Raw genomic sequence first — 27293 nt, 5'->3', positions numbered from 1 at the left:
CTCAGGATAAGCCTAATGACTTAAGCTGTTGACAGCCCCAGGCATGGTCAGCCTGGTGGGAAGCCAGGATCTACACCCATTGTCACCTGCACTGGCAGGAAGCCCAGGTTTGAACTGATTGGATGCCATCCACCTGGGCAGGTACAAATAGACGCCAGGTCTCCCTGTTTCCCCAGTTCGTTCTGTTCAGAATAAACTCATCTTCACCCCAGCTCTGTGTCCGTCTCTATGTGAAGCACGCGACTTTACACGCACTCAAGCCACGCCCACCCAGTAGGCCACGCCTACCCCAGCCATACCCACCAGACCCCCTGAGGGCAACCGCAATGCTGATGCGGCCCTCAATGAAATTGAGTTTGGCACCCCTGATCGAGTGAAAAGGGTCTGTGCTGCCATCTGGAACCAGCCTTAAAATTCTGGCAGAATAGCACAAAATCCTGTTCTGTGTATTCTACAGAATGTACTATTAAAATCCAGAGCTGGACGGGAAGAATAGAAATAGAAAATGTGGAATACAATTCCATTTTTTTTCCCAGGCTATCTCACTCATTTAATAAATTGTGGCGTATCAGAAAGATTGGTTTAGCTAATTGCTTCTCTCTTAATTGGCCGGCACCAAGCGACAGGTTAACTGAATAATAAAGGGTTTGTTGAATTAAGCCAAACGCTTGCGTGCGTACTGCACCCCAACCCACCAACAAGCCACAAGAGATCTTAGTTCGATCATTCAGCTTCATGAGCCGTTCATGAAGAAAAAGAACCAGAAGCTTGAGTTCCATCCCTCGTGATTCGGTATGCCTTAGTATACTGTATAACAGGGGTCTTCAAACTTGGCCCTTTTATGACTTGTGGACTTCAACTCCCAGAATTCCTCAGCCAGCTTTGCTGGCTGAGGAATTCTGGGAGTTGAAGTCCACAAGTCATAAAAGGGCCAAGTTGGAAGACCCCTGCTGTATAACTTAGATTTTGCAACCGTCAGGGCATAAACCTGAATTAGGTTAACGCTTCGGCAAAGCTGACCCGTGTGAACTTAAAAGCCGAGAACTGCGCTCGCGAAACAGGGAACAAGCTTCTGGCGCGTCAGCCGGCTCCGCCCCGCCTTCGCTTCTCTTTTCCTTCCTCTAGCCGAGATGAAAGTTGTGTGGCCCATTCCAGCGACGATTTGCGAGGAGTTGGTTTGAGGGTGAAGGTGGTTTCCTATGATACACTTTGGGCCGGGTTCTGAGGAATTTCGTCGCCCGATGAAGCTGGTAAATGTCGCTTCGCAAACGATCGGTTGGGGGGGGCACGAGAGAGGAAAGCATTAGTGCAGGGGTCTTCAAACTTGGCCCTTTTATGACTTGTGGACTTCAACTCCCAGCTTTGCTGGCTGAGGAATTCTGGGAGTTGAAGTCCACAAGTCATAAAAGGGCCAAGTTTGAAGACCCCTGCATTAGTGTAATACTCGAGCAAAGATCCCAAGTTCCTGAACCGTTTAGTTTCTAACTCGGCTTTCCCAAAGTGGCTACGAATTAGAGCAGTCGAAAGGCAAAACAAATAGGACAGGGGTCCTCAAACCTTGGCAACTTTAAAACTTGTGGACTTCAACTCCCAGAATTCCTCAGCCAGCAAAGTTGCCACGGTTGGAGACCCCTGAAATAGAAGGTTTTGGCTTGGGGAGGTCTGTGAAAGCCACAGTGGGCTTTTGAGGAAATACGGGGTGGCGGGGGGGGGAGGAGGGGGGGAAGGCTTCCTTGTCTACTTCTGTTACTTTGCAAACTTCTTAAAGTGTGAAAGTCCAGTTAGTTCTACTGAGCAAGTTACTGCAATGGTTTGATGGCTTGGAAAGACAAAGGATGTGTTCAGGTTTAAAAGGCGGGAATTGATCAAACCTATTGATGGCAACATTGCGGTTTGCTGTTTTGAGTTATTTTTCTTGCTATGGCCCCATAATATCGTTCTTTTTCATTATTTTATTGTTCTATTATTTATTTAAGAAAATTTATATGGCCATCTACTCATTCTCAATGACTGTAGGTGGCTTACAAAAATAAAAACCCAATATATAAACAATGAAAAGCAATAACCCCCTCAAACCCACACACACACACACACCATGACAACAATCAAACAAGCCACTTGATGGGCTCCATCCCACTCAAGAGTTCCTCTCTGGCCAAACCAAGTTTTCAGGACCTTGTGAAAGAGTGTCAGACTGGGAGCCAATCTAATCTCCACAGGGATGATGTTCCAAAGGGAGGGAATTACTACAGAAAAAATGCCTTTTTCTGGATCCCACCAGAGATACCTTCTTAGAAGAGGGGACCTGCAATATTCCCTGCCTTCCCGCTTTGGTGGGTTGGGTAGATGTGACTGGGAAAAGACGGTCCTTCAGATAACCTGGTCTCAAGCCATGTAGGGCTTTGAAAGTGACAACCAAAACCTTGAATTATACCTGGCAGCAGATTAGCAGCCAATGCAGCTCCCGCAGGAGAGACGACATTGTAAGATATCAAGATGACAAGAAATTGTCTTCTTACTGTTTACATTCTTTTCACTTCTTTCTTTTTATTATTGCAATCTGCCTAGAGTAGCTCCACAGCAAGATAGGCAACAGATAAATTTAACAAACAAAACGTATCTACTGAAGATGATCTATCTGGTGACATCATCCCAGCGTGCTCGCTGGGGAATTCTGGAAATGGAAGTCCACCCTTTTTAAAGTTACTGAATTTGAGGAACACTGCTCTAGAGTGAAATTGAAACCTACAGACGTATCATTATATAAAGACACTGCTTTCCCCAAATTTTGTTTTTGCAACTTATGTGGAAGTTGTTTGCCCTTGCTTTTTGGGGGGGATTTTTCTCCATTCAATACAAACAAGGTTTGATTCTATTTGTTTCTTTTTCATAATCATTTAAGCAATGCCATCTATAATGTCACCTATATTATATAGGTAATATTTGTAGTAATAATACTTGTTACAACTATTTGTTTAAACTATTTAAAATTACGATAGTGCTAAATGAGGGAAACTTAACACTGACTGTGAAGTTGTGGCTATTGCAACATCACTGCAGTCACATGATCATGATCTGGGTGCTTCTGCAGTCATGGGATGGCCATTTGTGACCTTCCTTGCTAACTTCCCACAAGGAAAGTCAATGGGGAAACAGAGAAGCTTGCAAGTTGCTTCCGTAGGGTCATTCTCATCATTTTTCCCCACAAGGAGTTCTGCTATGGAGTATGAGATCCTAGGGAATCTCATACTCTATTGGAACCCCCTGCCTGCCTGTGCCTTGTAATGGCCATGCCAGCCTTTCCAAGTTTCATAGCATTTGCCCTCACCCTACACCCATCTCTGCTTGGAAGTATCCATGTGTAGCCCAATTGCTGTCATAATCGAAGGACTACCTGTAATACAAATCAGAATGCTTATGAGATACATTGCAGGAACTTAGACTGACCATAACATGTTTTCGGATTCTCAGATAGAAGCAGCAGCTCCGAATCTAGAATTTGGGTCCAACAGTCTAGAATCTGGAATCAAATGACTTCTGCATCTCTGTCTGGCTGAGCTTCTTCCCGCTCTGTCCCTCGTAGCTGTAGAGTATCCACAACACCAAGTGGTATCATTTCAATCCTATGCCCAAATCTGAATCTTGAAAGGGTTCTGGACAAATTGTCTTACACAGGGTCCTCTGAATTTGGTTTTCTCTTTTGTTTCTTAATGTTGTTTCCAATCTTGCCTTTGCAACCCTTTAATAACTTTTGTCCCATGTTCCTTGGCCTATATTCTTTTCAGGTTAACTCTGGTGATAATATACTTCCTTATTTTCCATTTGTTTTACAGACTGGAGGAATGAGGTTACTAACTCTTTACTTCTAAGAGTTTGCCATAATGGGAAATAGTATTTCCAAAAAAATTTATCCCTCTTTTCTGAAGAACAGAATGAAGACTAAGTATGCTAGTCAAAACAATCACCACTTTAACCAAAACTCTACATTAGAAAACTGTTACCATCCTAGCATCCAAGTTGTAGACAGCAGTGATGAGGAGGCTGAAGATATGTTTTACAGTTTTGTGATTCTTCATGCTGAGGAGGATACAGAAGAAGCCATTAGAGTCCAAGACCTCTTACAAAATGAATATTGTATCAAACCAGGAATTATTTTTGCGGAAATGCCTAGTGGTAGGCATTTGCTGGAAAATTTAACTGATGCCATTAACGATTCTGCCTGGATAATTATACTGCTGACAGAAAACTTCTTAAGAGACCTTTGGTGTGAATTCCAATCCTACACTTCTCTTTTGGGTGCGCTGACCATCCCACACAAACATAACAGTGTGATACCCATGCGGCCACGGAATAGACCACTCCCATGGGAGAGGACTCCTTTCATCCTACAGTGCGTTAATGTTCTGCAAGAAGATAGTCCTGGATTTTCTGTTCAGGTAAAGAAAACTTTCCAAGAGGCTCGATACAGGCAGCAGGAAAAGGTGTGGCGGTATGGAAGAAAGAAAGAAGTGGGGCCCAAAATATTTTAGTGGTAAAGGTAGAAAGCAACTTTTCCTAACCAGCTGCCTTTCAGAAAGGCTGGAGCTAGAACAGAGTGTTGACAACCAGCATACGCTGACCGGCAATGATGGGAAATACTAGCACATCTGAAAAACATCTGGAAAAACATTAGCATTACAAATGCATTTTTTTAAAAAAAGAAAGTAATTTATTTGTTCAAAGATCCTGTGATACTCTATCCCCATTTTGTTGATTTTGTTTTTGGGTACTTAAAGAAGAGTCTGGGAGGTCTTCTTCAGATGAGCCTCCTGGAATAACGCTACCAAGAAAAGTTCTTGTTTTCCACCGTTCTAGCTGTAAGCTTTAAAAGTCTTGAAGAGAAGGATCATAGGACCACGCATGGAGTAAGCATTCTATTTGTAGGATATTCACTTCAAGGAATTTCAGGTGACAAGGACAACTATCTGAACCCTTGAGGAATTGCTACACGACATGATGAAACGATGCTCACCTGATATTTTCTAAGAATTAAAAGCAGATTTAAAGAGTAGTCATTGTGGTGTGAACGTTCATCCTATTTTTGTCTTTGGTAGATTTTTATGGATTTTAGTACAGTTTCAGAACATGGAAATATTTAACTATTTAACCAGACATCATAAAGGGATTAAGAAATGTACATTTTTGTTATCTACTCCACACACTTTGCACTAAGCCATAATGTGATTTACGTTATGAACCACTCAGTCTAAATCATGATTTATGGCTTAAGTAGGATGCAAACCTAGTTAATTACTATGTGTCACTATATTTTTAATCCTTTTAAAATATAGTATCTGTCTTCCATCTTCAAATGCTGCTTGACGGCACAATCTCTCACATTCCCCTCATCCCAGTTGAGAATGTTAGTGTTCTTTTTATGCTGCTCTTTTATTCAGTGTAATAATGCCATTTCCATTTGGATCAAACTGACCTAGCAATTCCAAGATTTTTTTTATTGGAATAGCTGAAATACAAACTGCATTTTTGAAGGAACGCAATGGAATTATAAAGTCTGTTCTGTGAAGTTTTGCCATATGGACAGATCCTTGTGTTCTGCAGAGCCTAGGTGTCAGGGAAAGCTTGCTGGCAATTCTTGTTTTTATTTATTAAATATTTCTGGTTAAGGATTTCTCATAACTAAAATGATCAAATATTATTAATCTTTTTTGTCATTTTAATGTAATTGTAAACTGCACTAAATTGCATTTGAGCAGAGTTGAATTGTAACTCATACTAAATAACAAATTGGTGATTCGGTTTCTAAGTTATTGATACATCACAATGAAATTGGGCATTGATACTTGTACTGTGTTCATTTTCAGTCATACTAATTACATATTGACTGGATAGCATGACAATTAACTGGATATATAGCTGACTCAAAAATTATATCCAGAAGTATTGTGTTGATTACAATTGAGAAACAGATTCAAATCCACTTTCAACCATGGAAGCCAATGGATGACTTCAGATCAATCATTCTTTCTCAACCCAACGTACCTCAAAAGGTCATTGTGGAATAAAATTAGATGATAATTATATGCTGTAAGGAGAACTACATGTGTCATCTTGAATTTTTTGAGGAATAGGAAGACATAATGTAACAAGTAATATAATACTGTTTTGTTGAATAAGCCATGATTGATAATACAGAAGACACAGGGATAAATTATAAGGTGCAGTTGCTGGGTTTACACTCACAAAATCAAACACAAATCATATTAGAACAGTCTGGTAATCTTTGCAGATAATGTTGCCAGCTGAATTAAGGATCTTGCTCTTTTGGTTAATTTTGTGGTTCATAAAGTTTCCCCCCTTCTGTATGCCTTGTACGAAGTTAAAGCATTAAATATATTTGTTTTTACATAACCTATAAGTTTATTGCTGATTCTATTAATTAAATTTATGTGCTGTCTATCTCACTTTCCCAAGCCACACTGGGTAGCTTACAATATAATAAAAGCACAAATATAAAACCATTAAAATTAAGAGGAATTTGATGAAACTAGGAACCTACTCCTTATCATGACTGAAAAGGTTCCTCAGATTTAGCAGAAAGCTGTGAAATGAATTCGCCCAGTCTGATTCCTTTTTTACAATAATTTTGCCAGGATAATTTTGAAAAGCAAATTTAATTTTAAATTATTTAAAAGCATTTTTTTTTAAAAAAAACAGCATCTGATGTTCTCTAAAACAAAAGAACTAATGGTGTATCTTAAAATAATTCAGATTTGTTCCAAAAAAAGTCAGTCCGGAGATGCAACTGGCATATGGGCCACAGATGTTACCTTTGGGACATTGCTATTATCTTTTAGACATTGCTTGCTACATGTTCAACCAGCAATTTTTAAAAATTACCAGCATGTTACAAAAGCTTTAAAAAAGTTTGGAAACCTTAAAATATATTGAAACAGCTCCATTCCTGACTGCATATTATCTAACCTATGGAAGATGGAATGAAACTTTTATCTCCAGGCCAATGGCTAACGTTACATTCCTTTCTCCAATGCCCCTATGGCGAGCACATTTCAAAAAGAGGCCCAGTTGTGTAAAGTTCTATTTTCAATCCTTTGGGAATCCTATTTAGGGTACTATCATTAGGTACCCTGTTTTATTGGTATTTCATGTAAACATCTAATTGTTTACCTTTTTTACTGCTATTCACAGGAGACAAAGACAAGCTATAGGGGGGAAAAACCTGAGCATAAAAGTTTGCTTTTCCATTATGTTGTGAGTGTTATTGTGCTACAGATCTTGGCTGAGGGGAAGAAGGTGCAGTTAATAGTAGCCAACACTAGCTGGCAGAATCAGCAGGACAAGCTGTTCTTGTTCAGATAGGCAGCAATGAATGCCTGACATACCATTAGGGTTGTTGGCTAGGATAAATTCCATTTTGCAGCCTTTTATGTCCTGACTGAAGCTAACACAGTCAAAAACATCTTCCTGTACTGATTGTTCTCAAGACAGGCAGAATTTAACCTTTTAAACAGAGCAAACAAAAGCTTCCTGTTGCACTGGAAGAGAACAAACACTATAAATAGGAGAGTCACAGTAATTCATAACAAGACATTTTAAGCAGCAGGAAAATGTTAACAAAGCTTGGAGAAATAGAAAGCTGCATCTCTCACTGGAAGCATATGGGACAGTTTCTGGCTGGGGAATTCTGGGAGTTGAAGTCCACAAGTCTTAAAGTTACGAAGGTTGGACACCATTGTTATAAAGGTAATAGCATATGTAGATTTTCACCCGTCAGGGGATATGGGTGATATGCTACATCATAAAATATAACAGCTGGATTCACTCAATGCAGAAAAATTAATTTGATCTGGCTAATTTTGACAGTGCATAAGATGCCTATAGCTTAGAGTTGTACGAACTGAATTATTTAGTTTGTAACTGTGCTTTACTACTTAATATGTTATATGAACATAACTACTGTGCTTTATTCACTAAATTGTGGTTGCCCTCATACAGTCCATTAACCTGCATTCATACAATACACTGATTTAGAAATTAAATAGACTAAGCTTGCACAAGAAGCCATCTCCCCCAACCAAGAAGAAAAACTGATCAAGTTTAGCATGTTTTGAGAATGTAGTTCTTAGTCTTGAACTAATGAATTCAGTCCATGAACAAATGATTTATCATGATTTATAAAAATCCCTCCCTTCGAAATATCCCTTCAGAAATAGACTGCCTCCCTCTTTGACACTCTTTCATAAGGCCCTGCAGACTTGGTTTTGCCAGCGGGCCTGGGAAACCCAGAGTTGGATGCAGCCATCAAATGGCTCATTTGACTTTGTGTTGTCACCGGGAGTGGGTGGTTACTGTATTTTTATTTTATTTTATTATTTTATTTTACTTTTATATACTGTATTTTTATTGTTTTTAAGCCACCTAGAGTCATTGTGAATGAGTAGGCAGCCATATAAATTTCTTAAACAACCCATTTGTCAAGATTCTCACAATATGCTAAGCCAGAGATGCAAAACCTCTGTAAGTTTGAGGGCCAGGTCAATGCATTGCATATTGAGAACTGCAATTCAGCAGTGGGTAGATATTGAGCACGTTTGAGGATAGAGTTTCAGGACATCTGCAAATCTTCTGGATTCTAGTTTGTTTTTTTGACTAGGGCTATCAGATTTTGCTGCAAAACTCTGGGCAACCACATGAGGGCTACAAAACATTTTCTGTGTCACTTTGCTGTCACTGAACTTTTGCTATCCAGATTTGGATGCCCTATCTTAACAACCTTTTTTTAAACTTTCCAAAACTGTAAAATGCAGCCTAAACTTTGGCTCCACTTACTTTCGCTGGCATAAAAAGGATGTTGGAGGATTCCACTTTTTGCAGCCTTCTAAGTCGGACACGACTTCGCAGCTAACAGCAACAAAGCCAGATTAAAACACCATATTGCAGCTAGCACAAGGACTTGTAATCAATATTACGAATACTTTCCAGTAGCTTCTAATCTAATAGTTGTACAAACTGTTAGTAATACTTTGACTCTTAAGAGTTGTCACTGACACAAATAATATAACAACATTTGTGGCATGGACATTATCAATCTGCAAAACAGATTTGTTATTTCCCAGGTTTCACTAGTTTCATGAAAATAGAATAGGGATATCGACATGCGTTCTTACTGATTTTCCTTATTGAACAAGCATGTCTTTATATTTTATTAAAATGGTGCCCTACCCATAATATCTTCTGCCAACCTAGCAGTTTGAAAGCACATAAAAATGCAAGTAGAAAAATAGGGACCACTATGGTGGGAAGGTAACAGCGTTCCGTGCGCCTTTGGCGTCTAGTCATGCCGGCCACATGACCATGGAGATGTCCTCGGACAAGCACTGGCTCTTCGGCTTTGAAACGGAGATGAGCACCGGCCCCTAGAGTCGGAAACGACTAGCACACATGTGCAGGGGAACCTTTACCTTTACCTTTACCCATAATATATTCTGAAGTTATGTCTAGTAATCTTTGTCCATCTATCTTGAGCAATATCTAAAGTCACTAACATGTCATAGACAGGATAATTCAATTCTTCAGAAATACAGTGTCAGTATTTCTGCCCTGACAATAGTTGTACATCTGCCCTCAGGCATTTTCATAAAAATCAATATTATACAGGCAATTTTATGTTATTCTAAAAGTATTAGATGATACTATTTTGATGAAGTAATGAAATTTATCTCCTGAATGGAAAAGTAATATCTGAGCAAAGGCACTACACTTTCCCTGAATGATTTTGATAGTGAAAGGGGTGGCATATTAAAACCAACCAATGAAGCATTTTCTCAGTTCTGTTGTTAACCTCCCACCTACAGTTATCCACTTGGGGTTTTCATATGTATGCATGTAGAAAAGAAGAAAGTGAAGTGATGCTGCACATGGCATTCTTTTTTTTCTTTTGTAATTTCCCACAACAGCTGTTTAATTTCAAATATAAATTTATATGTCAGAAAGCCAATGAGGGCAAAACAGTTAACAGACAATGTGTAGCAGGAAAGCACTCCTTTTGACATCTATAATAATATACCTTTGCTCCTAAGAGTTTTGAAGCATAAAGTCATTGCACAACAACCATCTCACTATTCAGGTAACAAAAATAAACTGCTAACTAAAAAATGTTACTCATTAGACTGAGACATAAAGAAACAAAAAAGCTACTATCAAAACACTTTCAAACAGCTAGAATTTAGATGATATATAGAAAGACACAAACTAATGGTATCTTGTGCAAGATATTTGGTGTCATGTCTTGCTTAGTCAAAAACGATACTGAAGTTTCTTGAAATATGCCCTTGAAGTGAGGCATGTTTGAAAATCTTAATTGCTGCTCGGTGAGCACTTGACAAACAGCAGAGTGCTCTATCAGTACAAGAAGCACACTCCGTAACTGAGGGAGTTGTAGGAGGTGCTAGAAAGGCCATATGTTTTGGCAACTAACAGGACTAAGTTTCCAGGCTTCAGTTGCTATCACTTTATATTTTCAAGACCTTTTTTTTTGCAGCAAATGTTTGTTCCTTCACTTTCATTTTTTTCTTAAGAAAGCAGATCTTTTCCACCTACCGGTCTTTTAGGGATGCAGAGAACAGGGACATCCTCTTGTTGCATCTATCAGTTTGCCTGTTCTGCTGTCTGTTTCACAACTAGCCAGGGAATTTGATCTATTCAATATCTAACTAGTTTGACAAGGTGATAGGCTTAACTCCTCCTGTTTATATATAAATAGCATGCACCTTCCCCAGTAGCCTCCTGTAGTTCAAGATAATAGTAGTTCAGTTTTGAAACACAGTGTAATCAGTAGATGTGGAAGTCTTTAACTGTCTGAAAGATGTTTGCAAGAAGTCTTTAGGTTACAATAACAGTTGGGACTGGAATTGCCATCACTAAGCAATGGAGTCATAAAATGTGATGTCTTGTGACCATATCACTTAGCGATGGCAATTCTAGCAGTCTCAGTTGCCATTCTTAAGTGATGCCATGAGGATCATAACTGACTTCTGACTTTTTGCTGGCTTTGCTAACTGGGAAGCCATCAGGGAATGTAGGAAATCATGATCACACAACCATGTTGGAACTAAAAAGATCTGTTTTAAATACTATTTGTTCAGTGCCACTATAATTTTGAATGGTCACTGAATGGTCATAATCCAAGAAATTCCAATATAAAAAGAGGAAAAGGATCTTTGTCTTTCAGTACCTGCTTGTATGATTCCTAAAACCAATTTGAGAACACAAGATTGCTTTGTTGTGAAGAGTGATGAAGACCAGGCCTTTGGTGAGCAAACACCCCACCCCACTACTCCAGTTTTATTTCATCTAGCCTTCACACTTATCATAGATTATATTTTACTGGTTTTATTGTAATTTGATTGTTGATTGCCCAGTTGTTGGGAGCCAGGCAGCATATTAGTTTAATAAATTATAAGTCTGTTACACTATTGTCATTAGAGATTTATTGTGCTTTATGATTTGTCTACCCAGAAACTTATTTGTACATTGTTGGTTCCTATTGGGAAATGTCTTTAATTACCCAAAAAGTGGGGGTGGGGAATTACTGTTCTCTTTTGGGAGAATATTAAATCTCTATCACAGAGAATTTAAAACAGTGAGACTTGGATTCTACCACCAATGAATATCACAGGTTTTCTGACACAGGGTTTATGTGCCAGTCTGTTTTATGGGTGGGTGGGTGGCCTGTTCCTGTGGCACTGTCTATTCCACAGGCTACTTCTGGATGTATAGCCATTCTTGAGAAGTACACATTTATTGCTTTTGCAACTGATGCAGATTAGGGCTCCATTTTATTGGGTGGATTTATACTGGCATACTTTACTGTTAACTCAAGGACTGGGAAAATGCATATTAACACAACCATACCAGAAGAGCCCTAAGGTAAAACAGAATGTCCTGCTACTTCCTTAACTAGAATTGAATTTTCCATGTCTGGGTGAAGTGGTGTTACTTTAAAGTTATTGCTTAATATGAACCTACAAAATATATTGCATGTGGAGTCCTATTTTTACTATTCCAGGCATCATGACCTTTCTCAGGACAGTTCATTCTCTTGCTTCTTTTTCCAATTTTTGTTTTCTCACAGTGGTGAATGCTTTCACTTCTCATTTGTCTTTGCTATTCTGCTGTAGCATTTCTTTTCTTAAAGAAAAATTAAACTTCTTTAAGCCTTATAATTCTTTAAAATTGCAATTTCTTTGGGATACTGTAGATATTTTGATTACATGTAAACAGGCACCCAATAGAATGAGTTTATGATGATACTTATAGGATGATATATATAACCCACAATTTTCAATCCAGGAATGTAGTAATAATAATAATAGTAGTAGCAGTAGTAGTAGTAGTGATGATGTTGGAAGGGACCTTGCAGGTCATCTAGTCCAACCCCCTGCTATACCATTTCAGACAAATGGCTGTCCAGTCTCTTCTTAAAAACTTCCAGTGTTGGAGCATTCACCACTTCTGGAGGCAAGATGTTCCACTGGTTAATTGTTCTGTCAGGAAGTTTCTCCTTAGTTCTAGGTTGCTTCTCTCCTTGATTAGTTTCCATCCATTGCTTCTTGTCCTGCCTTCAGGCGCTTTGGAGAATAGCTTGACTCCTTCCTCTTCGTGGCAGCCCCTGAGATATTGGAACACTGATATCATGTCCCCCCCTTCTCTTCATTAAACTAGAATTGAAGTTGTTTCAGGATTTTCACGCCAATAATCTCTCTAAAAAGATTATATATTTTAAAAAAACCAATGTAACTATATTATACAAATTATTAAAACACTGCAGGAAAAAGGGGAATAGTTTAATACCTATATGTTAAATTGTTTTATTAAGCAGTCGAATGCTTTAAAGGATTATTCAGGATTATCAGAACAAGGAATACTACATTCTAAGATATAACTGAGGAAATCATATCTTACATGCCTATCAGCTATAATTCTGCTATTGGCTAGAATTTGGAGCAAAACTCTATCAAGAACTTGAATGAACTCACAGGATAATGAAAAGATAATTACCTTATGCAAACTATTTCATGCTCAGGTTACCCTTAGAACAAGCTGGAAGCTTAAAGTGTCAAATGTGCAGAAGTAGAGCTGTAATCCAAATAATGCTTCATATTCAGTTAAGAGAATTCAGTTGAGATGGGTTAAAACAGACTTTCTTTTTAGGGTTGGATCTTAAGAATACTTGGAACTGTAATATTAGCTATTGTATTCAAACCTATTACACTGAAGGCAATTTTGTTGTTTGAATATACATCACTCACCACACAGCTGAGTAAAAATCCCATTATTCATTCTGTATAATTTAAGTCAGCTCATCCAGTTTTAATTTCATAAGCACTCCACATTTGGCATCCAATGACATCCAAGACCAAATGAGGTCCTTCAAAAGATTTTTATAGGCCTCTTGCTTTTTTCACAAAATTTTAGAGATCCATATTTGTAACCGGCCCATTTTAAACCAGTTTTTGGATTGTTTTTTCTTAACCCACGGCAAAAAAGTATTTCAGAAAGAAAAAAATGACATACCGGTAGCTGCTGCATGCCTTTAGGTAAAAGCCCTACAAATTCTGCTTGGGTGGTTTTATGCTTACCATATTATAATCATGTCTGAATTGAACACAATTTAGATCCAGATTCAATTCAGAATAGTCACTGAAAGTAATGGAAGTGAAGTCTTTACGGAGTTGAAGTGCTCGTATCTAGATTCTAGATGTAAAGGGTAATGAATAAATAAGTAGGTAAGTAAATAAATAGTAAGTAAGACCTCAACGTTTCTAAATATAGAGGGAAAATATTTCTGGAAAGTGATTTTCCCCCAAAGTTCCTACGAACACCCCAATTTGTTTACACGTAACTCCCAAGAAACCAACGCACTGACGGTACAACAAAATCCCCAAACATATTTTCTTCCGTTTTTTAAACCGCAGCCGGCTGGTCAACTAGTCAGAATTAAATTTGGCCGGTAATCAACACTTCGCGGCTCCCGCTCCCTCTGTCGTCCAGACACACGCTCGAAGAAACCATCCATTGCTTCCTCGGCGGGCCGCAGGCAGCGGGCGGGAAACTGAGTCAGCCTCACGGAGTCGGGCTGCTCATAGGCCACGCTCACTTGGCGCCCGTTCGCCTCCATTATGTGCTAATTTAGCCCAGTGTTGCGCGACTCGACTTCTCCGACTTCCCTCAGGCCAGAAGTCAGCAGCCGTCGGCACCTCGCCGCGCCGCCCCACTCCAGCTTAGCACCCGCCCTCGCCCTCTCAACCGTCTTCGTTCCTGCGCTCTCAGCCTAGCTTGTTCTTCGCCGAGGCCCGGCCTCCTGCCTCCCGCGCCTTACGCTTTTCCCCCATTTGGGCCTGATCTGATCTGATCATCTGAGGGGCGGGCTGGAGAGAGGCGGGCGATAGTAAGGTAGGGTGTGTTTATTCGCCGGAGCGGGAGGGGGAAAGAGAGGGCGGAGGCTCGGTCGTTGCTGTCGGGAGCGCCTGCCCTGTCATGGAGGAGCTGCGTTGGGAACGGGGCGCGGCGGTGGCGGAGGCTTCGGTGTAAAGAAGCGGCGCGGAGGCTGCTTCGGGGAGCCGAGTCGACGCCGAATCGTTCGACGCGCCTCGGGAAGGTAGTTCGTTTCCCCGGCCGGGATCGTTTCCCTGCTCTGCTCAAGGCGGGGGAAGGAAGAGAGAAGCCCGTCCGTAGTCTCCGCCCTGGCCTCGCTCTCGGGCGTCTAGGAGCCCGTCCGCCCCTCTCCGCCCGCCTGACTGTCGGGGATAGTAAAGAGGGAGGGAAGCGGTTGAGCGGGGGCGACGGCGACGGCAGCCAAATCTTGAAGGCGGGCAAAGGGAAAATGAAAGGGGACCGGCCGCCAGCCGAGGACTTCCCTGAAGCCGGGATTTGCTTCTTTCTGCTGCCCTTCGCCACCCGAGGCTCCCTCCCCAAGGGAAGACGTGACAAAGGGCGTTCAAGAGTCGCGTCGTGCCCGTAACGATTTTGCAGCTGCGGCGGCGGGAGGGGGAAGAGGCGTCCTAAGATAGGTTGAGGTCCTCGCGTGTGGGTGTCGAATTTCCAGAAGGGAGGAATGAGATTAGATATTTCGTGGTCGCTAAATCGTTTAAAAGAGATACGGGGAAAGCTGGCGGAAAGACACACTTCAGGTCTCCTCGAGGCTGAGGGCGCGCTTGGGGGTGGGGTGGTGGTGGTGGTGGTGGAAGGAGATCTTGTGACATTTGCAGGACAAACTTAAATCCCAGGCAGCGCTAACATCCGTGCTGTTTTGTGACCAAGCCAGTAGTTGCAGTGTAATGTGCCAATAGATCAGGGGTCTTCAAACTTGGCCCTTTTATGACTTGTGGACTTCAGCTCCCAGAATTCCTCAGCCAGGCATGCCTGGCTGAGGAATTCTGGGAGTTGAAGTCCACAAGTCATAAAAGGGCCAAGTTTGAAGACCCCTGCAATAGATGGTCAGAAGGGTTGTTCCCAGGATGGATTTCAGGGTTGGTCGAGCAAGATATTCACGGGATTCCTATAATAATTTACAGTTTAATTCTGATGGCAAAAACAGAGAGAAAATTGGTGATTTCAGCTGTTTTGTTTTTTTTTTTGGAAGGGACTTCTGAGGAAGAAGGGTGTAAATAAGGGCCCTGGCATTGTTCTCTAAATGTTTAACTTGGTAATTAAAAAAAAGACCCATTTGAACAATATATTCGCTTATTTATTTGTAATTTTATATAGCTGCCCGTCTCAAATGTGACTCGGTGTAAACAAAACAATGAATAGGTACAAAATAGTATTAAAAGCTCTAAAATTATAAAAAGTACAAAGGTAAAAGAGGAATATAAATATTGGATAAAGAGCAGGTATTGAAAACAGCGTAGCTGCTTCAATAGTTCACAAATCTAAAATATGTATTTTGTTCTAGGCTGCAAAGTATAGCGCTTGCTTTGGAAGTCCCATGTTGAAAGTTGATGTTGTATACAACGGTAACACATCTGCCAAGGATAATTCACAGAATAATATCCAAATTTGTGGTCCCAGTGCACAGGCATCTTGCATTTATCTTGCTGCTGAAGAGGAAAAGACTAAATGGATCTTAAGACAGCCGTATTCAATGCTGCTCGTGATGGCAAGTTGCGACTCCTCACCAAGTTACTGGCAAATAAAACTAAAGACGAGATGGCTTTGCTGATGTCAGAAAAAACAAATGGTGCCACCCCCCTCCTAATGGCAGCCCGATATGGGCATCTTGACATGGTGGAACACCTACTGGAACATTGCAGTGCTTCTATAGAAATTGGTGGTTCTGTGAACTTTGATGGTGAGACTATTGAAGGCGCACCACCGCTATGGGCAGCATCAGCAGCTGGTCATTTGAAAGTGGTTCAGTCTTTATTAAATCATGGAGCATCTGTCAACAATACCACTTTGACAAACTCAACACCTCTCAGAGCTGCCTGCTTTGATGGTCACCTAGAAATCGTAAAGTACCTTGTGGAACACAAAGCAGACTTGGAAGTGTCTAACCGTCACGGACATACATGTCTCATGATATCTTGCTACAAAGGACACAAAGAAATTGCTCAGTATTTACTTGAGAAAGGGGCAGATGTAAATAGAAAAAGTGTCAAAGGTGAGTTCGGTATCCATTTTCAAAAGGGTAACTCCTTAAAAACTCTCTTCAGAATGTTCATCTTAGAGGTTCAAAGTGTGAGCAAACTAAGCCACATTTTGATTTGTTCTTCCAGTATTTACCTAGGCTTTAACAAGCTTTATCCTATAAATTATATTTTTTTTAAAAAAATGTTATTTAGGGTATATTCTGCTGGTGTTGTATATATAATTAAACCTATATACATGCATATTTTGGAATAGTTTGGTGACACATCTTTTTCTAAAAGCATTGTGGGGAACTAGGGTTTTGAGAGGGGTCATGAATTTTATCACTGCATACTAAATAGGGAAAGTAAATAAAAAGTTGTTGTAATCAACAGCCCTTGATTTCCTTAGTGGTTCTTATTCAAGTTTTAATGAGGCCCAATTCTACATAACTTCAGAGCTCAGACAGACAAGCCAGGTGCTGCCACCTGCTGAAATTTTTATGATAAGGAACTAAATGAAATTAGTCACTCTGTGATGGAATAAACAAAGGATGTGGTATTGGGATCACAACAGATCCCTTTGTGTTCTTATGGTCCTCCCTAGGCTACTGAAACAATGTTCAAAGTGTTTCTCTAATTTAGACTGTGATGGCAGCTGCCCTGCCTTGTCTTTTTGTTCTAGTTGTGACCATGTGATTATATTTTCATAACACCTTTTCCTCATTTTTAACATAGTTCCTGATTTAGTAAGTATGACCATTCTTCCAGTCAACTGTTTATTATAACTAGCCTATCCCTGACTCAGATATACTTGATTCTACTCATTAAAAAAATGTTATAATAACTCTGGCATTACACATAGCTTTCATTCTTCCGAAATTTGGCAGGGGTGAAATATATTTAATTTTTCATAAATAATACTCATTAGATGGAATTAGATGGCAGTAAACTTTTTATAAATTGAGTATGAATGACTTGTTTTTGGGATGTCTGCGATTGTGATCTGGGTTATAAGCTCATAAAGTAATGTATTAACTTCTCATATAGAGTAGGGTAATCTATATTAGTCTATCTCACAGATTAATGCAGAAGTAACAACATAGTTATTAAAAATCACTACACAATTTCTAAACACAATATTCAGTGCTCTGCTTTCTGTTGCTTAGTGAACTTTTAGTCCTGTCAGTTTTCACTGTGTTACTGAATGACTCATAATTGAAATATAAGTTCTGCTGTTAGAGCAGTGTATGATGAATTCTATTTTTATAACATGAAGAAGCTGTTACTGAACTTGGCAGCAGAGCCTAACCTCCTTTCCTTAAATTCTCAGTCTCATTTTAGTACATTATTTTTTAATTTTTTGTAAAGTGTGTTGTAAGACAGATTCATACATAACCCGCATATCATATGAACTTTATGCCAAGATTTCTTATATATTATTACTTCATCTTTCCATGACTAGGTAAAGAAATAGAATAATTTAACAGATTTTTTTATGTTGCTTACAAACTAGGTTTGATGGTTTAAAATAAACATTAATTTGCTAAGCAATCTGCAGATACAGTCCAGAATCGAAGGTGGCTTGTTTAGCAATTGACATTTTATTTTAAAATGTCAAACTTTGCTAAACTCAAAACAGATTTTGTTTTATTCCTCTTTGTAGGAAGAGAAGGTGCGAGAAGGAGAATATTTACTAGCAGTGCTTTTGTATGGAAACCTTTTATGTATACACATAATAAGTCATTGTTTAATGTTATGCACAAGCCAAGATTTTTCAATAGAATTTTCTCACTAATAAAGAACTTGATAATTTAAGTAAGGTAAATGGGATCTTATAGGTCCTTGTATGGATGTTGTCCTCCAATATTTGAAGCATGATCTGATTGTTTATAAGAGAGGGGACTTTTAGGAGGTGGGTTGTTTCTTTATTGACTACAACCTATCTTTTACTTACGGGTGCATAATTTTACAGTTGTCAGTTTGTCCATTATTCTGTTTAACAATGTGCTATTTATTAATTGCATTTCCCTATTATTTACACTTAAAGCAATATAAGTGGAATGTGTATCATTTTCTCACTACAATAAAAAATTCTATGTAATAGTTTGGGCTGAAAGATGGTGACTACTCAGTCACTTGCTGAACTACATGGTTAAGTTGGGACTTGAATCTTGGTACCAGCCAGCCAGCTAAACAGTTTGATGGCTTCATAACATTAGTTTTCAGTTTAAAATGCGTAAATAGTTCAAGTTCTGAAAACCTGTAATTTATTAACATTAACAGAAGCAACAATATAGAAATAAAAGTTATTGGTGCTTGACAAACACTTATATAGATAGTGTTGGAGAACATCACAGTGTAGTAATTTTATCTTTCAAAGCAATCAAAATTTTGAAAGCCATTTTTCAAATAAGGCATAATGAGTTATTAATCTAAAACTTTTTTTCCAAGTTATGGGATAATGGGGTGTATTCTATCAAATTGAGCATTAAAGAACATAATCTTATAATTGTATTAGAAGAAGTGTTTGTGTTTCTGTCAATTCAGATGTTCTGGGTTTTTTTTTAAAGTTTAGGGAAACAAGTACCATCAAATTCAATAGGGCATATGGATGCATATAAGGGTTGATAGTCTCTTATCTGCATCAAAAAATACCAAAAATCTATAAACTTTGATAAAATCTAATGAAGACAATTAGTTTTTCTGATACCATCTGTTTCATTGTCAGGGAAGCTTTTCTAAATGGTTATCTGTAAAGAATATTTCTTTTCCAGCATACACAGTATATTTTATCTTCTGTTGAAGTGATAGAATATCATTTTCTGTCAGACTTCTATGCTTCTTGCTTTGAAAATCTTGCTGAAAATAGTATGGAGAAATAAATCTGAGTAATATACTGCTGCAAAGCTATTTTAAAAATGCTAGGTGGGTGCATTTTTTAATATTAGAGTTTTTAGAATTACTAAGCTTTCAATAACTGAGCATGTGATTTCGCTGTGTTTGTGAAAGAACGTTGCAGAATATTCTAGAGACAGAAGAAATACGTTAATTCCCAGTTTGTTATTTACCGGTACATTTTTTTCTCTTGGTCTAATATATGCTGATTTGTATGTGATCCTAGAAGATAGAAACTAGTATAATACTTAAAATTCAATGAACATGTACAGGTAGTGCTCAACTTACAACAGTTTTTTTAGTGACCGTTTGAAGTTTCAACGCCACTGTCAAGAGTGACTAACCATTTTTCACACAACAGTTGCAGCAACCCCATGTTCACATGATCAAAATTCAGACACTTGGCAACTGAGTCGTATTTATGTGATCACCTTTTGTGACCTTCTAACAAGCAATATCAATGGAGAAGCCAGATTCACTAAGTATCAGATTCAGTTAACAACTCTATTCCTAATTCAACAAGTGCAGTGATTCACTTAACTGTGGCAAAAAAGGTTGTAAAATAGGGTAAAACTTACTTAACTGTCTCATTTAGCAACAGAAACGTTGGGCTCAATTGTGGTTGTAAATCACGGACTACCTATAATCAATAATTATACAGTATATCAGAGTATGGTTGAAGCTTTGATGATAAATCCTATGGGCATTATAGTGCTTTCAGCAACTATGCTTATAATGTTTTTAGCTTAAATAGTAAATTAAAGACATAGTTAAGAAAGAAACTGAAATATATAGCTATTTGAAATGTATTTATTTCAGTTGTTAGAATACAAAAATATTTCAGTGAATTTTAGGTAGTAATATTGGTATGTAAAAAATCAATTTAAAAAGTTCAAAATATGATCTGTAAACAATTTCTTTTGTTGAATAGCTAAAGAAATAGTTGCATCTTGTACTGTTTGTATAAATACATTAAGTATTCTTTCAAGATGAGGAAGGCCATTACTTTAATCCTTTTTTGTGGATTTATAAATAGTAAGTTCTTTATAGTTGTGTCTAAGTAAAGTGTAAGGATAAGTAAATGTTTTCAAGAGGGATAATTTTTTTATATTTCATATTTCTAGACTGTGAATCCAGCTATAACAAATAGGATAATCTGGCAAACTGACCTAATGCCATAAACTGGGTCAGATAACTTGCAGTTTTCAAAGTTCACCCTGGGATTGTTGTGATTTGACAAAAAATAATTACATTTCTCCCTGTTTTAAAGTAGGAAAATATATGAAAGCTGTAGTACAAACTTAAGTTATGGGTTTTTAAAAAACAACTTATCTTTGTTGTTTAACCGAGTCCCATCCACATGTGTGACATAGCCCATTCATTATAAGAGGAAATGTTTATTAGAGTAGCAAAAATTGGGTGTCTGATAGCACCTTTTCTGACTAGCAAATTTTATTAAAAGATTTAAATTTTCTTGAGCTGCAACTCACTTCAGATGCATAAAATAGCTAGATTGATGTAGGATTTAAAGTGGAGTGAAATAGGGAAGAGGTGTATTTAGTTTGAGTATGCATATTATATGTGAGACAGATTATAAATACTTTATCAACTAATAATTGTAATGTATAAAAATCCACTGTGTTTTTTTGATCCATATGTTTGTTGAGATTTGCTGAGATTGCCTTGAGTGTTTTGATGTATGTGAATTTGGCAATTTCTTGGTCAATTGTATTGTTAGTCTTATTTTTCCAAAACAGTCAGTTTGTGGTCTGCCATAGGAAGCTTAAAAGTGTTTGGATATTACTTCATTCTTGTTTTAAGTTCTTATGTCAAACTTTTGTCCATTAATTCTTTTGCACAAAGTTTCTCCCATTTGTCATACTTAGAATCCACAGTGGCATTGCTGTAATATATGTCTTACTACATTAGAGGAAGAATATGTGAAGATAGTTCTAATCTTTTATATGTATTTGGTGGGACTTGTAATGGTGCTGTTGACATAGAAGCAGGGGCAAATTAGACATCTGGGATTGTTGCAAGGGTTAGTTCTCACGTTGGCATCTTGTCCTATTGTTTTTTGTTTCTTGTGAGAATCTGCTTCAGGTTGTCTATATGAAAGTATGGACTGGCCATCCAGTGTCTGAGAAAATGCATTGTAATTGTCTAGTATGGGCTGTAGCTTGTTAATAATGTACTTGAGTGGTTTGAGCTGTAGTTGTAGGTGTTCTGTTGATTAATGGTCTCTTCTGTTTTGTTGTTGTTGTTTCTGTTTCTGTTAATTAGCCATCTTTGGAAATTGATCAGTCTTTGTTGTTTTTTCTATTGATCTCGTTAGATAAGTGGTTCAATATATTTACTGGATATATAACATTCAGAGTGTTCCTGCAGGAAATAGTGGAACTTAGTTAAGGATTTAGTGAGAATTTGCAGTTTAGATAGCTACTTGATCTACTTCAAGCATGTACCTAAATTTACTATACTTGGCAAATTGGTAAGGCTGCCTGTGAAATCAATTTGTTTATACTATTTTGATATTCGAAATAATTCACTGATACTTCATATCCTCAGGCTAACACTGCAGTTCAGTTTCACCATTTAAAATAGTAGATACATTTATTAAAAACAAATTATATTTGCCTATTAGTATTGAATACATGATTCAATACCTGATTTGATCTGAATGTTTCATCAGAAAATACCTTAGCATTTTGAATTGCCAAGATGAGCACCATTTGTTAATGATTTATTTTTATTTATTTATGTTCTGCCTTTTCTCCAAGATTTCATCTCTGCACAAGGTTCTCGTTTTGTTTTGTTTTGTTTTTTTCCTCCACAAGAACCATGTGAGGTTGGCTTGGTGGAGAAAGTGTGGTTAATCCAAAATCATTCAGCAAGTTTCCACTTGTAGCCCAATGTTATAATCAATATGCTACCCTGATTTTTGAAGAACCTAGTCCATCGTGTGGGAGGAGCCATAGAGATGCCATCAAGACTATAACTTATGCAGAAACATGTGTTAAGCCCAGGGGGATAAGAGAGTATTAGAAAAAGACTCAGATGGCTCCTCCATCTCCCAGTCATGTAAGAGGAAGGCAGGCAACATTCTGTTGCATTATCCTTTCTCTGTAAAGTATAGCTCTAGTTTTCCCATGGAGCTGTTTCCTGATTTGATCTAGGCCAGGCATGTCCAACTTGCAACGTCACGTAACGTCGCGCAACATATCGGGACTTACCCCCCCATTGCCGGCAATGGGGTGGGCATGGTTTCAGTGTGACGCATCCGGCCCGCAGGCTGGCAGTTTGACAGCTTGAGGCTGACATCACATGAATTGTAGGCTAGGGATGCTAACACCACCTAAAAAGAAACTAGTCTTTTATGTTTTTCTTTTTTATTTGGATAACACTTTTACTATTCTGCAATTACCTGTTGAGGGAGAGAGAGAGCCCTTCCTATATGATCCTGTCATTATTCCAATGCTCTTCTCTTTTAATGTAAAGGCCTGGATATTGGTTAGAAGGACGAACATATAGAATGGTATTTCTTTTATCTCTTTAAGCAGTCAGAATACAGTAAAAATGTCTGCTGAAAAGTTGCAGCTTTTTGAGTTGGCAAATTTTAAGATATACATATGTAATACTAATTATTTTTCTTACTTTTCTATGATTCAACATAGTCTTTCTGATATGGTGTTGATATAATTATACTACCCTTGGATGTTTGTTTGTTTATTTGCATGTCTACTTAGGCTAGGAAATACCATTTCAGCAGTTAGAATTAGGTAATGTATTTGATATTTAATCAGCATTTTTCCTTTATTAGATACTTAAAATAGATGTAGTCTTGCTCTGAAGATTATAGTAAAATTCATTATCATTGCTTCTCTTTTCTAATAGGAAATACAGCATTGCATGACTGTGCAGAATCTGGTAGCCTGGAAATTATGAAGATGCTTCTGAAGTATTGTGCGAAGATGGAAAAAGATGGTTATGGAATGACTCCCCTTCTCTCTGCAAGTGTTACAGGCCACACAAACATAGTTGACTTTTTGACTCAGCATGTTGAGACAAGCAAAACAGAATGCATCAATGCCCTGGAACTCTTAGGAGCCACATTTGTGGACAAAAAGAGAGACTTGCTTGGTGCTTTGAAGTACTGGAAAAGAGCTATGGATATGAGGTACAGCGATAGGACTAATGTTCTCAACAAACCTATACCTCAGACATTAATTATGGCCTATGATTATGCCAAGGAGGTGAACAATGCTGAAGAGTTAGAGAACCTAATTGCAGACCCTGATGAGATGAGAATGCAGGCATTGCTAATTAGAGAACGTATTCTTGGCCCTTCTCACCCAGATACATCCTACTATATTCGGTACAGGGGTGCTGTGTATGCAGATTCTGGAAACTTCAAACGATGTATCAATCTCTGGAAATACGCTTTGGACATGCAGCAGAGTAATTTGGACCCTCTGAGCCCTATGACTGCCAGCAGTCTTTTATCATTTGCTGAACTCTTTTCATTCATGTTACAGGACAGGGCAAAAGGTCTACTGGGCACAACAGTTACCTTTGATGATCTTATGGGCATACTGTGCAAAAGTGTCCTTGAAATAGAACGTGCTATCAAACAGACTCAGTGTCCACCTGACCAAATACAGCTCAACAAAGCTCTTTCCATCATTTTGCATTTAATTTGCTTATTGGAAAAAGTTCCTTGTAGTACTGAACAAGATCATTTTAAGAAACAGACTATATATCGATTTCTTAAGTTGCATCCTAGGGGGAAAAATAACTTTAGCCCGCTCCACTTGGCTGTTGATAAGAACACAACTTGTGTGGGGCGCTACCCAGTTTGTAAATTTCCTTCTTTGCAAGTCACAGCTATATTAGTGGAATGTGGTGCTGATGTAAATGCTAGAGACTCTGATGACAACAGCCCTTTGCACATATCTGCACTGAACAACCATCCTGACATTATGAATCTTCTTATCAAGTCAGGTGCACATTTTGATGCAACAAACTTACACAAACAGACTGCTATTGACTTGCTGGATGAAAAAGAGATGGCAAAGAACATGATCCAGCCAATCAACCATACTACATTGCAGTGTCTTGCTGCCCGTGTCATTGTGAATCATTGCATAAATTACCAAGGGCACATCCCAGAAAAACTTGAGAAATTTGTTTTGCTACATAGATGATAGCCTCAAGATAGACTTTTGGAACTGTGGGAGCATGAGTTAGTAACATAGTTATGCCAGCGACACATCATTGTTCATTCAGCTTGGTCTATCTTGATAATTGACTAAATCATTAGAAATGGATCTGCCGAATTGGTTACCCAGTATTTAAAAGAAACATATATAATATATTTTGTGGATTATTTAGAAATGTAACACTATATTTGGACTCACTAAAATTGCCAGCCAAAGGCTTGTCTATTCTGGTTTAGTTTGACTGTTGGTTGTTTAGGGCTGAATTGAATAATTTTGTGATGTCTTATTCTTACTAGTGTGTGAATCTTCTATAGTTGAGAAATCATTTTTTTCGTTCCTGCTTGAGCATTTCTACTTTTTTCTAACGAATTCATTGCTGAATATACAAGTTGTAAAGACTTGTTGACATTTGCAATTACCATAAGTGCTTTTATCCTCTCTATGCACTGGCTTCAATATGACTGTTTTTGTGTTGGCATATTTCTATGCACCACTTGGCTAGTTCCAGCTCTGATACTGTGTTCTTGCAGTTTGTTAGAACTTTCTTGGGAATATGCCGTTTACAGCCTGACAGTTTCTGAAAACGTTGTCAGCTGTATAAACTTTAATTTGACTTTTTGCCCCTAGCTGTTTCTGCAGTTGCTTTCTATAGATTTTTTTTACAGAGTTTTGTGCTGAATTTGGAGTAAAATGTGCTCATGTTGGCAAACCCACATTAAATTAAGAGTGAAAGTTATTTTAATAAGTCTTGTTGCAAGCAGAGAGAAGTAATGTATTGCTATCTTCTCCTCTGCCCTTTTTTTTGGGGTGGGGCTGACTATGCGACTAGGCATAGAAATTTTTATTTGAATTTAATCTGAATTTTTTTAATATAAATTTGGCAAGAATAACTAGATCAGACAGTCTGAGAATACTATTTAAAACAATTAACCACAAAAGAAACTAAAGCATGTTGGCATGATGCTTGTCAGATCTAGCCTTCAGTTAGTACAATTAATGATACGGTTGTAAACAGAAGAATCTGTAGAATCTCCCTTCTTCATTTTAAAATAACTCCTATGGATAATGTGCATGCATTTTATTCTATAATACCTTAGCCATATTTATGGAAACATCAGAGGCCCTACATAGCCTCCACTGAAAGCTGTCTATTTTTTTAACACTTGCACAACAGCTTAGCTATTACAGCAGCAAGGGCTTTTTAGACTTGATAAGGAAACCATAAATAAAGACTACAAATGAGATTAAGATTCAGGTAATTAATATAATTCAGCACTTTATTGTTGATTCATAATGAAACTTATAATGGCATATTAGACCTGCAACTGTCTTAAATAAAATGGTTCTCAAGAAAATAAAATGTTCTTTTTCCTTGAGTGGAATACAATGTGAATTCCTGTTTTATATCTTAACATATGGTGTCTTGTGTTTTATTAATTTGATATCTGACGATAATACTACTATAATGCCTTTTCAACTAAAAAATGCAACGCATACGTTACTCTATATTTGTAGATGATCCAGGACAAATTCAGAATCAGTTTGATGCATCAACATTGACATAAATCAGTTGCAAGATTTTAAAAAATACAGTAGTACTGTCTTCTCTTGATTATTTGAATGTGACATGCACATTCATTTAAATTACCGCACAGGTCCTTTTTTCCATGTTTAAATTGATATTAGAAAATGTAATACAATATATGTAGTACAATATTAGCTTTATGAAAACAAAAGAGGCAATATCTCAACTTCCATTTCTTCTCTGTTTTTGTATCCTAGGGAAAAAAGATGAATATAATTTAAATAAATCATGTTTTATATTTTGTCTGCATTTGGAAAAAGAATATGCTAGGATTAAACTATTAATCCTTTTTATCTAATAGGATAAATTATCTAAGATATGATTGTAATAAAAATGTGATTTATTTAAAAAATGAAAATAGAAATTTGTCATACAATAGGATAGTAAAATAATACCAGTTCATTGAATATTTACTTTAGCTTATTTTCAATTTATTATCGTATAGACATATATCAGAATTGAACTATTTATGAAAGTGCATAACCTTTTCATGCTAAGAAAAAGGTGAGAAACTTATACAGATACTTGTTATATGCATTTTTTTTTGCCAGATTTGGAAAATAACACAATTCTGTTTATAAGCATGCTTTGTCAATATTAAGCAAAATATATGGTGTTTAGCAGAAGATTTTAGCTGGTTATATTGTTAACAATAGTTAAACAAGGACTCTATAAAGCTTTAATGAGTGCTTTCTTTGGCGATCATTCAATCAAAGACCTCTTTGAAGTACCTCAAGAGAAAAGAAGTGGCACCTTTTTCTATTTTTCAATTTATACAATGGAAAATTCCTAACTGCTGTAAAAATATAAACATTAGCTGTATACTATATATTAGAGAACCAGATTGGTCTAGTGCAGGGGTAGGCAACCTCGGCTCTTTTATGACTCATGGACTTCAACTCCCAGAATTCCTGAGTCAGCATAGCTGACTCAGGAATTTTGGGA

The 27293-nt window shown here is 37.8% G+C and overlaps 2 protein-coding genes and 1 long non-coding RNA gene across 3 annotated transcripts; 2 read left to right on the top strand and 1 right to left on the bottom strand.

The window, feature by feature from the left end:
* Positions 1–1125: 1125 nt before the first annotated feature.
* TICAM2 (TIR domain containing adaptor molecule 2) lies at positions 1126–5050 on the top strand. The gene is made up of 2 exons (XM_081319823.1): positions 1126–1250; positions 3834–5050. Exon 2 carries the CDS (start codon positions 3882–3884, stop codon positions 4527–4529), a length of 648 nt encoding a protein of 215 aa, XP_081175949.1. The 5' UTR covers positions 1126–1250; positions 3834–3881; the 3' UTR covers positions 4530–5050.
* On the bottom strand, positions 3501–13093 carry LOC308663429. The gene is made up of 3 exons (XR_014025391.1): positions 13078–13093; positions 4002–4077; positions 3501–3583 (listed from the first exon to the last, which is right to left on the bottom strand). It is a non-coding gene; the product is annotated as an uncharacterized lncRNA (long non-coding RNA).
* Positions 13094–14518: 1425 nt separating this feature from the next.
* On the top strand, positions 14519–26505 carry FEM1C (fem-1 homolog C). The gene is made up of 3 exons (XM_081317121.1): positions 14519–14677; positions 15974–16681; positions 23439–26505. Exons 2-3 carry the CDS (start codon positions 16138–16140, stop codon positions 24746–24748), a joined length of 1854 nt encoding a protein of 617 aa, XP_081173247.1. The 5' UTR covers positions 14519–14677; positions 15974–16137; the 3' UTR covers positions 24749–26505.
* The last annotated feature ends 788 nt before the right edge of the window (positions 26506–27293 follow it).

The sequence above is a fragment of the Vipera berus genome (genome assembly GCF_964194415.1).
Source record: "Vipera berus genome assembly, chromosome: 2".
Classification (NCBI taxonomy): domain Eukaryota; kingdom Metazoa; phylum Chordata; class Lepidosauria; order Squamata; family Viperidae; genus Vipera; species Vipera berus.
The sequence above is the reverse complement of the archived record's forward strand: the minus strand, read 5'-3'. Positions and strand labels throughout refer to the sequence as shown.